Here is a 15,092-nt window from a genome sequence, read left to right on the forward strand (position 1 = left end):
ATGATTTCCTTATGAGCACTTGTTTGTAAATACTTATCAGTCAGATTGTTAAAAAATATATTTTCATTAATTATTAACTTAATAATAAAAAAAAAATGCCATCTGGAAACCAGAATGGACGATAGATATCTAAAAATAAAAATCAAAAACAAAGAGTTCAATGTCAAACTTAAAGTTAATTTTATTTTTTTTTTTTCTTTGTAGTATTTAATAATAATCAAGACAATAATAATTAAGTAGTTAGCAAATAATTTCTATTATAAAACTTAAACTCAAGTTTAACTTGAGAGAATTTTTTTTTAACATTTAGTAGTAATTAAATAGTCAGCAAATAATTTTTATCATAAAATTCAAACTCAACTTTTACTTAAGAGTATTTTTTTTTTAATATCTAACAATAATAAAGATAATAATAATAAAGTAAGAAGCAAATAATTTCGATCAAAAAACTTAATTAATCAATTTGCTTCGCTACATCATCAGAGGAATCGCCACTGGAATCGGTTGAGGAACTGTCAGATGAAGTATCATCATCATCTGAATTTTGAGCTTTAGTAGTATTTGTTTCTGTCGGCTTAACTTGAGTATGAACGATGTTAGCTCCTGTGATTAAAAAATACATATTTTTTATTATGACTTAGGGGGATTCTCAGACAGTACCCCCCACTTTTTAAAAAATTTCAATAGCTTTCAACTATCATAACCGTATGAAAATTTTATTAATTAATAAAAAAAAAAATTAAAACCTTAATTGAAAAAAGGAGAACGTAGTCGTAATTTTACCGAGATATAGTATTTAAAAATAACTAAAAATGTTGGAAAATCCAAAATTGCACACCTCAATCGCTCATTTTATTTTTAATCATTACTTTTATTTTTTTTTTTATTATGAATTTTTATTCAACTTTTGAATTATTAATTTGATTTTTTTATTTCTTGATTCCAGTTTAATTTTTTTTTTTTTGAATTTTTTCTAAATATCCCGCATTTTTATTGTAGATGTCACTCTTTTTTTTCAAACCTACTGTTTTACGCATGGAGAATAGAGTCTCTATTCTCCATGGTTTTACGCTAGTGCTGCTGCCACTAGTTAATGGGGAGAAAAAAAGAAAATTTAGAGCGATCATAAAGCACCCTCAGCGCTTTCGAGCTTGAGGTGTGCAAAAAAAATTTACTTTTGTAATAATAACAATAGTAAAAATAAAAATGGCCGCTAAACTTTTCGTAAATAATCAGTTTTACGTTTCTAATTAATTACAATTAAACTAAAAAGATTTAAACAGTAATTTTCAATAGGGTTCTTGTGATCAAAAATACAAAGATAATAAAAAAAATTTAGACCGATTAATTGTTCCTATCGAGTTATTTGGTTTACTACGTTTCATACACGACAATTGACAACTCGTGTCACTGGGATTAAAATAATTTATATTTAATTAATGGAATAATTAATCGACTTAATATTGGTTCGAAATTATTCTTTAATAAATTGTCTTTGTGTTAGTATAAAATTTGACCGATTTTAGTGTAATCGAAAAAGTCTAGAGATAATTTAATGTGAGTGAATGAGTCAAAAAATTTAGAGCGATCATAAAGCACCCTCAGTGCTTTCGCGCTTGAGGTGTGCAAAAATTACTTGCAATTGATATCAATCAGGAGTTGAATGAAATTTGTTAAATAAATTTTAGCCTATAAAATTTGAAAATTCGAATTATAAAATTGACATGAAGATTTTACTGAAATTTATTTTACAAATTTCGTTCAGCTTACAATTGATATCAACTGCAAGTAATTTTTTTTTAAACCTATATCTTAGCGAAATTACGACTACGTTCTCCCTTTTTCAATTAAAATTTTATTTTTTTCTTAATTAATTAATATAATTTTAATACGGTTATGACAGTTGAAAGCCATTGAATTTTTTTAAAAAGTGGGGGGTACTGCCTGAGCATGGCCTTAAGTCGATTAAATTTCAAAAAATCATAATATTTGTGAAATATTTTTGTAAAGACTTGTAAAATTTAGAAAAAATACCAATTTTGTAAAATTGAATTTCTTGTTCTTATATATGTGACAACAAAACTCGCTCATGTACCTTTTTTTTTAGTTTGTCTAGGTGGTCGAAGTAAATCAGATATTTTGCTTCGTATATGTTCTTCAAATAACGAAGCCTCGTCCAGTAGTTTTTGACCATCCATATTTTTGTTTTGTTTCAAATAATATTTGAATATTTCTGTAAGGAAAAAAAATATGATTTTGTTAGATATTAAAATGTTACAAACAAAAATTTTTTCTGTCAAACTATTCTGTTCGTATTTTTAACGGTATGAAAAGACGGTTTATCGTTTGCTACTGCGGACGTTACAAATATTAAACTAAATCCATTATAACCGAAAAAATTTACATTATGTTATTTACATTATAAATAAATAATTTATACCATGAATAGCTATTGCCTTGGTGGAATCGATAGCAGGTCTTGGAGTGCTTTTAGTTTTGTTACAAGTCTTTCCTTTGACACTATGTTCTTTTAGGTATTTGTCCCCAAAAACTGCCACAGCTATATTTTTAACAAACATAGCGTTTGTGCTTGCGTTATACACCGCATTATCATAAGTAACCTTCGGTAACCACACACCTTGACCTAAGTGTATCTGAAACAATAAAGAAACAAAATAAAATAAGTTGCTGTATAGAGTTTTTTAGCTGGCTTTAAATTTTATGAAGATATGTTTATCAAGAAAAATTTGTTTTACCATTCCGGTGTCAAGTCGAACATATCCAATGTCAGGGGGCCGGTTAATATCATTTAAATCAATGGCATTGTCATCATTTGATTTTGACGGTGTATCTACAAATTTTGAAATAAGTATATTAATTTTTATGCATTAATGTTTTCATTCTAAGAAAGAGATCAATGGGAAATAAAATGAGAATTTCAAAAAATATTTTCAACCAAACAATAGTCGTTTACTTTTTAACTGCTTCCAGTTCTCGTCGTTAGCTGTTAGTTTTTCTACCACAAATGTTTGTAAATCTGACAGCTGTTTTTGTAAGACGGAAATACTGCCATTGATTTGAATTAATTCCTTCTCTATGTTCGAAATGTTATCCGGACTCTAGTGCAAAAATAAAATACAATATTAATACCACTAAAAAAACTAATAATAAAATAATGATTTTAAACTAAAGACGCGTAAGTATATATTTTTACAATATTTTATTCTCTACTGAAAATTGTAAACATTTATAAATTATATATTTGTTTAGAATAACAATTTAGCTAATAAATAGATTCTTTTACATAAGAAAGCGATCAATTAAAATTTATAAAACTACTCTATTGATAGAAAACTTACTGGATTCAATTTGTTTAAGTTTTTCGTTTTATTTTTTGTGCGAGTCGGTTTTACAATTTCTGAACTGTTAGCACCATCATTTTGTGATTCATGGACAAATTTTTGGTTTTCACCAAAGGGAAATTCAGCCATTCCTTTATCAGAATTGTGTTCAATGGCACCAACAGCTTTAAGATTAATGCTCTGAAAAATGAATTACCGTTTATGAATTAAGATATGTATGTGTAATTACATATCGATGGTTCGCTAACACTATCTTCTATCATTTATATATTTTAAATGGGCATTACTAGGTTGTACTAGTAAACCTTTTATATACATGTATATATATACCTCTTCATTTTGCTCCATACTCAAAAGAGAGTTATTTTTACGCTGTAATAAAAATTAATTTGATATTATTTGTAGTCATCTTTCTAATACTTATAAACTAGAGAAGTCAGAAATTGCATGTTTTTATTGATTTAAAAACTTTGACAAACGAAATCATACAAATTCTAATGCTTGGTTAATGAATTTCATTTACTTTTTTATTCTTGGCATCTTTTTTTTTTCCAGATTTTTTTCTTTTTTTACCAATGTTTTGGGAATCCGCGGTTTCAATATTCAAGCTAGAATCATTATTTTGAAAAGAATTGGAAGACTCGAGACTTCTTACTTTTTGATGTGTTGATAGCTCATCATCCTGAGGTACAGATATTCCTGTAATTTTGTCGCTGTCTAGCTGCTGAATAAGTTGATTATGAAAATAAATAAAATTTAAATTGTGAATTATGACAATGAAGAATATTCTTTACTAAATATTTTTAAATCACAATTTTCTACAATTTATATAAATTGGAATACGTACTTTTGCATTTGCTATCATGGCGAGCTTAAATTGACTGCTCAACGGTGAATTTTGCAAAATTTTAATTTTCTAAAACAGTAATTTATCCAATAAAACTATCCTTTAAAGTTGTATTATCATACAATACTTTTGAATTGAACATATCAATTAGATAATTATCTATAATAAGTAGATGAGATATTACAAACCTTAGACACTTTTGACTTTTTGTCAACCTGTTGTTTATGGTCATCCAATATGTCGTTACTGATTTTTGAAAGCTCTTCAATGGTTGTAACTTTCTGTGATTTCTCATTATCTTTAGAATCGCCTTCATCTGGATTTTCATTAGATAGTGTTTCTTGATTTTCTTCCAAAAATTTATTGGCTGTATTAACATCATTTTCTTTGGTATTGATGCTATTAGTTTGCGAATCCATAGCCTACAGGAATATTCAATGAAAATTAAAGTGCCCTTAATTTTAATAATATTAATAATTATTCAATTATAATTAATTAAAAGAATTTTAGCCATTGATTTTTTTTTTTATATAATAGCTAACACTTTCTATACTAAAAAGAAATTAGTTTTCAGAAAAGAAAATTTTTTAGTTATGATATAGAAAAAGTAAATTTTCTAAAATTATTTGGCTATTCAAATTCAATAATTATCATCACAGGCACAGAGGAAACAACTTAGATACAAATGAAAATCCTATTAGCTACATTAGAAAAATAATTGTATAATATTTAAAGTGTTGAACACTCACAAAAAACAATATTGAGACGCCCTCATTATATTCCCAAATGTTTCGGTAATAATGAGATATAAGTTTTGATTCCAGTTGTGAAAAAAATCAACTTCGCGTCCAAGCAGTCAGCATTAACCAAAATTTCATCTCCTTGTTTTTCAGATATTTCAAAAATGTGATGTAAATGTGAAGTGCAAAATTCTGCTGAAGCTGTTAAAAGCTCTCGACCATAAAAAAAACAAGTATTATTGATGACTACAAAATCATGAATCCGCATAATTTTCTTTGAAATCAATTTTATTACGGTGTCATCAGTTTTTTTCGCACGAGTATAATGAACACTACGAAGAATCATTTTTTTATAAATACACCTGTTGAAGACTTTGACGCACTCAATTTTTTCAATATTCAGCTGGGAAACAAGACTATTAATTTTTTTATTCGGGTCATTTCCTTTACCTATAAGAGTTACATCATTGATCGTACGTTCATAATTTGTCAAAAGTTTTGGAAGAATAATCTTTTTACAATAATTTCGACAAACAATTGATTCAGTAGCATTATCAATGTTGTATCTGATAAACTTTTTTTTTAAATTAGATGTGATAATTTGCTGAGAAATTCCATGGGGTCCATTGATGTCACGTTTATAGTAAAAAATCTCATTTTCAAATGGAAAAGTATTACTCGAGCAGAGTGGTCCACTTTGCCGAACAGAATCTGCAATATGTAACAAGGAATGCATATTAAATGTCATAGAGGATTTCCCATAAAACTGTTGACATTCACCAACAAATTGTAATAAATTAAATTCACATTGTCTGATATCTCTTTCATTGATATTACCGGACAGTAATTTAAATATACTTGAAACAAGCAAACAATAAGAATCCAAATTTTCTTTTTTTAGAATATCAGTCAAACAAGGTAAACTGTCAAAAAGTAACCACGACTCCCACTCTGACGCTTTCCATTTCGCCATAGTTTTTATAGGCCTTACAATTCTATGGATTTCATGTGGGCGTTTTATTTTAAGATAACGGTTATTAATTTCCTTGCGATCAGTTGGATTCAGATAATATGGAGTTTTTGGCGTAGTCCATATAGACCACAATTGTCGCGTGACACCTGACAAAACACCGTGCATATAGTCAACAGGCAGACCCCACACACAATCAAATAATTTCAATCGAAGTAATTCCGAACGTCCTTTTACACCGTTGATGTGTCTATTCAGTCGTTCTACTTCACTAACGTCCTTAATGTGACTTTCGTTAGTTCTTAAAAGTGGATCATTTAAAGTTACAGGATATCGAATAGCTGAGCTGTTATATTCTCCAGGAGCGTAACACCAACTACAACCAGAATAGCCGCTAAATTGATAACGACATTGAATAACTGGCCTTGCAACTGAATCTACGCATATTAACAGACAATGAAATTTGAAATTCCTTTGCTTTTTTGAACCATTCAAAGTGATATTTAATCCATCTGTCATGAGTTTCTCAGCATTGTCAATAAACTTAGATAAATAAATCTTCATAAGTTCCGGACTTGGCTCTTTTGATGTTAAAAACATTCCACCAAGTATCATATTTTTTGTTCTGATTTCTGGGGAAAGTTCATTTATATACAATTGTATCGGCCAAAAACTGCGATTCGAACTTTTAAATGCCGGTGCACCGTCAGTATTAACATTATATGTTAATGTTCCTGGGGAATGAACTTGTAGGTTTTTGTAGAGCTTACAATCATATATGTCACGAATGATTCCATCATTGGGTCGTTTTCTGTATTCGTCTAAATTTTGTAATAAATCCTCTTGAACATTTTTCTCATTTAAAAGCATCTCTAGCTGATAATCCAAATCAACGATCATGAATTGATTGGAGCTTTCAGACGTTAATTTATACTTTGTTTCACAATCTTTACATATAGCCGATGTTTCTTTCATCTTCTTGCTGTTATTATGTGTTATTAATATTACATTACAATTTTCACAATAGAAATTAGTATTAATTTTAGAACTTGGAGGATTATATGTTTTTGCACGTGCGTAATGTGATGTATTCCACGACACAAACTCTGGACCAGCCAAAACTTTAACAAGATCAATTAAATCATCTTCATCTTGTTTTGTTAAATTTTTATTCACCGAAAATACAGTAATCATAAGCAGAACATCTGATATTGTCAATTGTGCTTGAGGAAACATGATTGTACTACTTTGCATATAGTCTGTATGGAATTTCGTAGAATGAGTATTACAAGAATTTTTTGAATTATTATTAGATTGAATATTTGAGTCAGAATCGGACATGTAAATAGTATCATTAGTAGATGAATTTTCAAAATCACTATCAGATGTGCAATTGCTGTCATAATCATAAGAACTACAATCATCACTATTCGAAGAGCTATCTAAAATGACATTCGCTGTTCCGTGAGAATAATTCCTTTCAGTAAATACAAGCTGTCCCTTTTCGTCAGAATCGCCTAGATCATTAAGATGGTCAAAGTTTGGGAACTCAGTATCAGATGAGTTTATTGAAACATTATTACATTGTTGATTAGTGAGTATTGATAAGTGACAGTGTTTTCTATCCAAATGTGTATTTCCAGGCAAATTAAGATTTAGTAACATATCTTCAGAACTATTATGAAAGTCTAAGTTATTATCTTTTCGTTCCATTAAAAAAGTATTGGGTTTTTTATTTGTGTCCGTATTAACACAGCTTTGTGATGCTAGCTGAGCAGTGCGGTGCCATCGATTCCGCGTTGTTCTTGATACACGTAATGGATTACAAGAAGGTAATAAATATTGTTTATTTAATCTTTGCTTTTTATCGGGTGCCATGATGCTATCATGAAAAAATGCAATGTTAAAAATATAGATTATTTAAAGTGAGCCCGTTAAAAAAACGGCTGAAAGAATTAACAATTATTATTTCCCTTAGCAATCTATTTTCCAGACTAAATCACGTAAGCAATGAGTTTTCAAGATCAACACGATTAAAAATTATTTCCCTAAACATAGTTTGCCAAAAAATGATCCTAAAATCCATATGTTTTTAAAGTTTTATACAAATAAGTTTGGAATTTGAAAAACATAAACTTTTGCAGAATATATTAAGATATTTTTTGAAATAAGTTTGTATGAACAATAAAGCTGTAAGTTATACTATTAGAAATCAAAATCAGTACACATCATAAGATAATATTTACAGTAATAAGATAACAAAATTCGAAATTTAAATCAGGAATCCTACAAAATTAGATTCAAATAATTTTAACTCATTCGAGCTACACGGAAAAAAAAAGTAGTGGCTACTCTTCGGGATAGTACTGAGTACTTTCTGTAAAAAAAAAAAAATTTGACAGTACTATATGCTATCTAGACTGTATCCACTACTATCTAGACTATATCTACTACTGTCCAGGATAGTACTCAGTACTATCCAAAGAGTAATGGATATAGTGTAGATAGTATACAGTACTGTCTGAAATTTCTTTTTTACAGAAAGTACTCAGCTATATATATATATATATATATATATATATATATATATATATATATATATACATATATATATATATATATACATGCATATGTATGCAATTTATACAATAAAAAAACTTTTTAGAAAAATATTTACAAAATTAATTACAAACTTTTCGGAAATACATTCATAATGTGTATGATAGATTTAAAATCTATCATCATTACTCAAAATAATTAGATATCTCTTTGTAATTAATAGTTTGAGTAGTGATGTCAGAGTACGTAAAAATATTATTCCTAGTTAAGCAAAAGTATAACTAGTTTCCATAAAAATATTACAGTATGTCATCCCGAGTCAAAAAAATAAATTGATTTCGACTTTTTTGACTTGCTTTTGACTTAATTAACTTGATTTTGACTGCTTTCATTCTTTTGACTTTGATATGACTTTTTTAACTTAAAAATTTAAGTCAATTAAGTCAAATTCAAGACAACGAGACTTTAATTTGACTTGGATGACGTAAATAGGTACTAAGTAAGACAACTAAGTCAAAAGCGAGACAGAACTGAATGAATTTTCGTATCTTAAAATATGAAAACACACTTGGTTTTGACTTGCTTTTGACTTAGCTGTCTTACTTAGTACCTATTTACGCCATCCAAGTCAAATTAAAGTCTCGTTGTCTTGAATTTGATTTAATTGACTTAAATTTTTAAGTTAAAAAAGTCATATCGAAGTCAAAAGAATGAAAACTGACAAAATCAAGTTAATTAAGTCAAAAGCAAGTCAAATAAGTCAGAAAAGTCGAAATCAATTTATTTTTTTGCCCCGAGTATAGAAAATTAAATACTGAACAACCTTTTATCACTCAGATAAAAAAGTAACTGAAATTAAAGCCATTAGATTCCGATAGAAAGTCTATCGGAGATTAATTGGAACCTATTGGAATCAATCGGACCAATTGAAACGAAACATTCAGATTAACATTCAGTTGCTACAGTCAAAGTAAAGTACAAAATCCGGCAAAGATATGAGAATAATGTTTTATTTAATCCGAGCAAATCATATTCTTACTTCATTTTTCATTCAAAGATTTCTCTTCTAAACGTATAATTCTTAATAAATGATAAGATAACAGGTCAAGTTTTACAAACAATAAGTATATCAACCATAATTTTAAACCTGGTTATCCCATGAAAATTTATTCGTTAATTGATTAATAAAAAAAAAAAAAATTCTTGGTAACGATTGAAATTTATAACTAATGGTTCGTATCGAAAAATTTTCAGAACTCGACAGCCCGTAATCGCTTTTAGCCAGTAACATTTAATAAAGTCATATGATTTTTTTGCTTTAGTATGATTTCACGTTTGAGACTTTATTTAATAAAAATCCGATTTTAAAAATTGAATTGTGTCATGAATCATAGAAACCAATAATGCAATGAATTGTATAAAAACTTACCAATAATTCTTGACTTTTTAAGAGAAGTTTTTTATCGAGGATAGTTTTGAAATTTTTCACTTCACTATTTTTTTCTTTACGTTTGGTGGTGTCAAAATCACTTTCTTCGGTACCTGAATATTGTAGATATGCTGGTGGAATTTTTGACCTTTCTGTAGATATTCTATTTTCCAGTGCTTCTAAAGTCTCTACATAATTAAAAATATAGAAATGAAAAATTAATTGCAATGAATTACGTGGAGACAAAAATAGTTACAAGATCTCTCGAAATACTTTAAGTAGTAATATACTTATAAAAAAAAAAAAAAAAAAAAATAACAAAGAATGAAAATAAAAAAGAAGAAAAAAAAAATGAGATAAATATTTAAAAAATTTATAACTTACGTTCAACATAAAGAATGAGAGCTTTTTTGACGGTATCCCCATAATCAACCTTATAATGTTTATTTTTATCGATTGGCGCACGGAATTTCAGAATACGTGACGTCTCAACGGTATCAAATTTGTTATCCGGAGAAACAAGTTTGATGTAAGCGAACATGGAAACGTTCAAATTGAAATCAATTGCTGAAAAAATGTATTATTTGGCAGAATCAGAAAATAATGAGAATCGCATAAAATAAATTGTATAGCTGAGCAGAAATACAGCTTAGAATTTTGTTAGGATGAACGTCGATAAACAATTGATAAATTTAAATCTAATAGCAATCTTAAGCAACCATAGTATACGTTTTCAGTGAGTAAATCGGAATAGAAGAACACACAAGTGTAATATCCTAACACTTCATAAAGTATCTAACTATTTAATAATTATAACTAAGAACTTATAACAAATAAATATAATAGTGACAGCTATTGTTTAAAAATATTTTTCACTTAAAATTTAAGCGGAAAAATAGAATGCAAGAATTTTATTTTTTTTGAAAAAGAATAACTTAGGAATATAATTTTTAATTATAAGTATATTAGACATATAAGAAAATTATATTTGTAAATTTTAAGATACTTGTTCGAAAGTTAGTTTAAAATTACTAAAACGTTAAAACTTGAAAAAGTTAATTCTAATTTTCAAAAGTACTGTAAATTCATGATCATTAAAAAATTAATGACGTAATCTTTCAACACTTTGATTGCTAAATGAGGAACAATTTTTTCGAATGTAGTATTAGAAATTCTATTTTACAGTGTAATAAAACAAAAAAAAAGTTAAAGAACTTGACTTTGAAAGATTCAAGTAATTACTGAAATTTCATTATCTGAACTTCTATGAATATTTAGGAAAAAGCGTAATTCTTTCATACTCTCTTATAATTCGCATGAATATATCGGATAGAGTCAAATATTGTAAATAGTTATTGGATGTACGTGAAATCCAAGTACGGAAATGTTAAAAAAAAAAAAATTAAATGTCCTACTGTTTGAAAACTTTTTTATTACACGATGCAACTTAGTTATATTCAATTGTAGCTTAACCGTGAATATAGTGGAAATTTTACTTAAACAAAAAGATTCAACATATTCATTAAAAATTTCTGAAATTTCGAACAAGTAAAAAAAAAAACTTTAATCAACTAATTTGGATTTTTTAAGATCCTATTGGATCGGTGATTGATCTAAATAGAGAATCATTAGATTTCAAAATAGTATATTGTACAACTAGTGCGGTAAGTTGTCGATTGCCCACGAGAGCAAAGTTGAGCGCACGAACGAAGTGAGATCTGGTTTTCACAGGCGTCTTTTTTCGATGCTCTAAAGATATTTCAACGCGGGATTTTGAAATAAAAAAAATAGTCGATTTTTTTGATTCAGTCTATCTATTGTATATATAGATATATATATGTAATAAATAGTCCTTCAGCTGAAGAGGGGAACTCGTATACATTTTGTTAGCCAAGGCTGTTCTTAACGATTTCCTACGTATTTTGGTTAATAACACTTTAATTGTTTAAGTAGAAATAACTCCTGAACCGCTGATTTGATGGGGAAGTTCATTTAAAAAAAAAAAAAAAATGTCCAGAATGAAAAAATACACAATAAAGATGTCTTAGTGTTTTATCATATCTCAAATATTTCGCGAAATATGGCGAAAAAACGAGCCAGGCGCTTGGACCTCTCCCTCTCGCACGAGCAGTTGTCTAGTTCGCGCGCTTTCTCCGCGAAAACGCATCTAACGCTCGATAGGCCGAAATATTTCTAAGTTTTCTTTATTAATAATTAAAGAAAATAACAAAAAAATCGACAAAATGTTGACACAACCAATCGACAGCTTTTATTCTAAAACGAATTTCTATCGTATCGTCCAAAGACCTTTTTTTTTTAACCTAAGTTATAAACAAATCGTTTTCTTAGAAATTCGGTATGGATAAAATGCTGTCGATTGGTGGTATCAACATTTCATAGATTTTTTTTATTGGCACCGGACTTCGAAAAAATTACATAAAACGAAATAAGATATTAAATGATTATATGAAATCTCAATATCCACTTAAACGTTTGAAAAAAGAAAGTAGAAGCATATTTTCATAGACAAAAATAATTTCTTTGCGCAAGATATATTTTGTGTTATAAATTGAAATCAAAAATTTTCTTGGGATGAAAAAAAATTTCGTAGTCCAAAAAATTTTTTCTTACACTAAAAAAATTTATTTTTGCTCCAAGAAATTATTTATCTTCAATTCATAATACGAAATATTTTTTGAGGCAAGTAAAAATTTCTTGCACCAAGAAATCCTTTTTTTCTGTGTGAATATATTCTGTAACATGCAGGAATGTATTTCTTTTTTTTTTATCGGAATTCTCCACAGAAGCTATATTTTTATCCACGTCGCGTTATTCAGTTTTAATCTTCTACTTTTTCTATATGGAACAACAAATTGATCTGAATAACATTCAAACTGGATTTGGTGGGTAGAATCTATTTAATATACAAGATTTTTAAAAAATAGTTCTCGTCATTGCATTTCCACCTTTGAAAAAAGAAAGAACAAACATTTTTAAATATATTCTGTAACATGCACTAATTAATTAATTTTTTTTTCTGGTATCAGAATCGCTTATAAAACTCGAATTCTATCCAACTCTAGTCATCCAGCTTTAATCTTCCACTTTTCCTATGCGGAACAATACATAGATCCAAATAGCATACAAATTTGACTTGACAGATAGAATCCATTTAGTACAAGATTATTAAAAAAATCGTTCTCGTCACTATATTTCCACTTAAATCTTCAAAACAAAAAGAACAAATTAATGTTAATATATTCTGTAATATACATTTATTTATTTACTTTGTGTGTGTATTTAGAATTCTTTATGGAAACTTAACTTTTATTTACGTTCAGTTATAGGTTCCTACAAAATTATCTTCATTCTTGATTGAATATTCCAAGTATAGTTTTATGATTTTATTGTATTACTTTAGTGGTTACCTCGATAAAAATTAGTATCACAAAGTAATAATCTGGATATTTCGATAAATTTATAAGTTCTATTTGATCTGACTAACCAGTACTTACAAATAAATTTCTATTAAAATAACTCATACTTTATTAGATATTCCGATCATAGTCCTGTAATTATATTATAAGATCTGTATGGATATCCCGATAGAAACCATTACCGTGGAGTAGTAATTTATCTAGTTGTTCCGATTAATTTACAGATATTATATAATCTGACTAATCAGTACTTACTCATATATACTTATAAAATTATCTTTATTCTTATTTAGATATGCCGTTTAAAGCCTAATAATTTTATTATCGATTTCATTTTGCATGTGGATTTCCAAATAGGAATCAGTCCTTACCATGTTTATATATTTATCCTTTTTTTTTTATTTGACTTGGATACTCATATAAAAATCGAATGCATGTCTAAATCTGGATATCCATATAAAAAAATTTATTTATTCTACAAGTGACAGCTTATTAATTCACATGCAGTACAGGTGGCTTATTCCATATAGGATCTTTTATATCCTCATAAACATCGTACCGTACATTCTTTGTGACACTACTAATAGATTCTCATACAGTAAAAGTATTGCGATGGATTCTGTGGCCCTGTAATGTGCTTTTGACACAGCAATTCCAAAAATATTCCATAATCTCGCTTATAATAGCTAATTTACAGTTCCTCATAAAATCTTACACAAACATACAAATCATATCAGCATTTTCTGATAAGTTCATATAAATGCTTTTACTTGCAATTACTTATAAATTTTAAATAGGCAACTACGAATAGAAAACAAAGTCTTTTCTGCGTGTGGCATCACAGATAGAAAATTTTTATCCTCTGTAAGAGGAAAAATAGATAGATATCATGAATAACAGCCTATCCTGATAGAATCCAATAAGTGATGATATGTTAAATCCAAAACGAATCCATACTTTTGCAAAGAAATAATAAAATCCCATAGATTCCGATAGCAACTTCTAACGGAACTGTATATACTCATACAATCTAACTGATTCCATACTCTTTCGTATTTGGAACTTTTTCTTTCCAAATAGACCATATAGAAACCCATACAATTCCTATCGTTATCTATTGGTTTTTATAGGATGTTTTCAACAGGGATGCTGAAGTTTGAAAATTTAAGAATCGAAAATTATCAATGAAGCGGTTTTTAAAATTTAGTTCCTGATTTTGTTCAGTAAAATAAGTGTATTGAGGCAGAAATCAATGTCGGGGTAAGAAACAATAAAATATGAAATATCCGATAAAAATATTGAAACTACGTTTTATCGATTTTTTTGTTGATAATATGATTTAAACTAAAAACCAAGTTCGATGACATTATATGATCAAAAGAAACCATAAAAAAGATGAGTTGGTATGATATCAGGCACATTTTGTTACGTTATATTATGATTTATCCGGAAAAAATAATATAAAATGTTATTTTTTTAACATTTCAACGCCGATATCTTTCGAACTAATGAATCGATTTTGATAGTTGACGTGGCAATCGGCGCGTTTTATTGAATTCTAGAGCTGATTAAAATTTGAAGTCGATCGTATAAGTCGTTTTTGAGAAATCAATAAAAAACTAAAAAAAAATTTTTTTTTTTTTCGTAATTCGCCAATATTTTCGAGTCTATTCGATCAAATAATTTGAAATTTTCTGAAAAGTTGAAGGCCAACAAGCTCTTTCGATTGCCACCTCAACTATCCAAAT

At 28.0% G+C, this 15,092-nt stretch overlaps 1 protein-coding gene across 1 annotated transcript; it reads right to left on the reverse strand.

Moving 5' to 3' along the window:
- Positions 1-334: 334 nt before the first annotated feature.
- LOC103572820 (uncharacterized) lies at positions 335-10,465 on the reverse strand. The gene is made up of 12 exons (XM_053742213.1): positions 10,292-10,465; positions 9,908-10,095; positions 4,398-4,631; positions 4,210-4,278; positions 3,886-4,086; positions 3,693-3,734; positions 3,360-3,542; positions 2,975-3,119; positions 2,757-2,851; positions 2,441-2,654; positions 2,096-2,233; positions 335-603 (listed from the first exon to the last, which is right to left on the reverse strand). Exons 1-12 carry the CDS (start codon positions 10,446-10,448, stop codon positions 455-457), a joined length of 1,815 nt encoding a protein of 604 aa, XP_053598188.1. The 5' UTR covers positions 10,449-10,465; the 3' UTR covers positions 335-454.
- Positions 10,466-15,092: the final 4,627 nt, after the last annotated feature.

This window comes from Microplitis demolitor, chromosome 10, assembly GCF_026212275.2.
Source record: "Microplitis demolitor isolate Queensland-Clemson2020A chromosome 10, iyMicDemo2.1a, whole genome shotgun sequence".
Lineage (NCBI taxonomy): Eukaryota > Metazoa > Arthropoda > Insecta > Hymenoptera > Braconidae > Microplitis > Microplitis demolitor.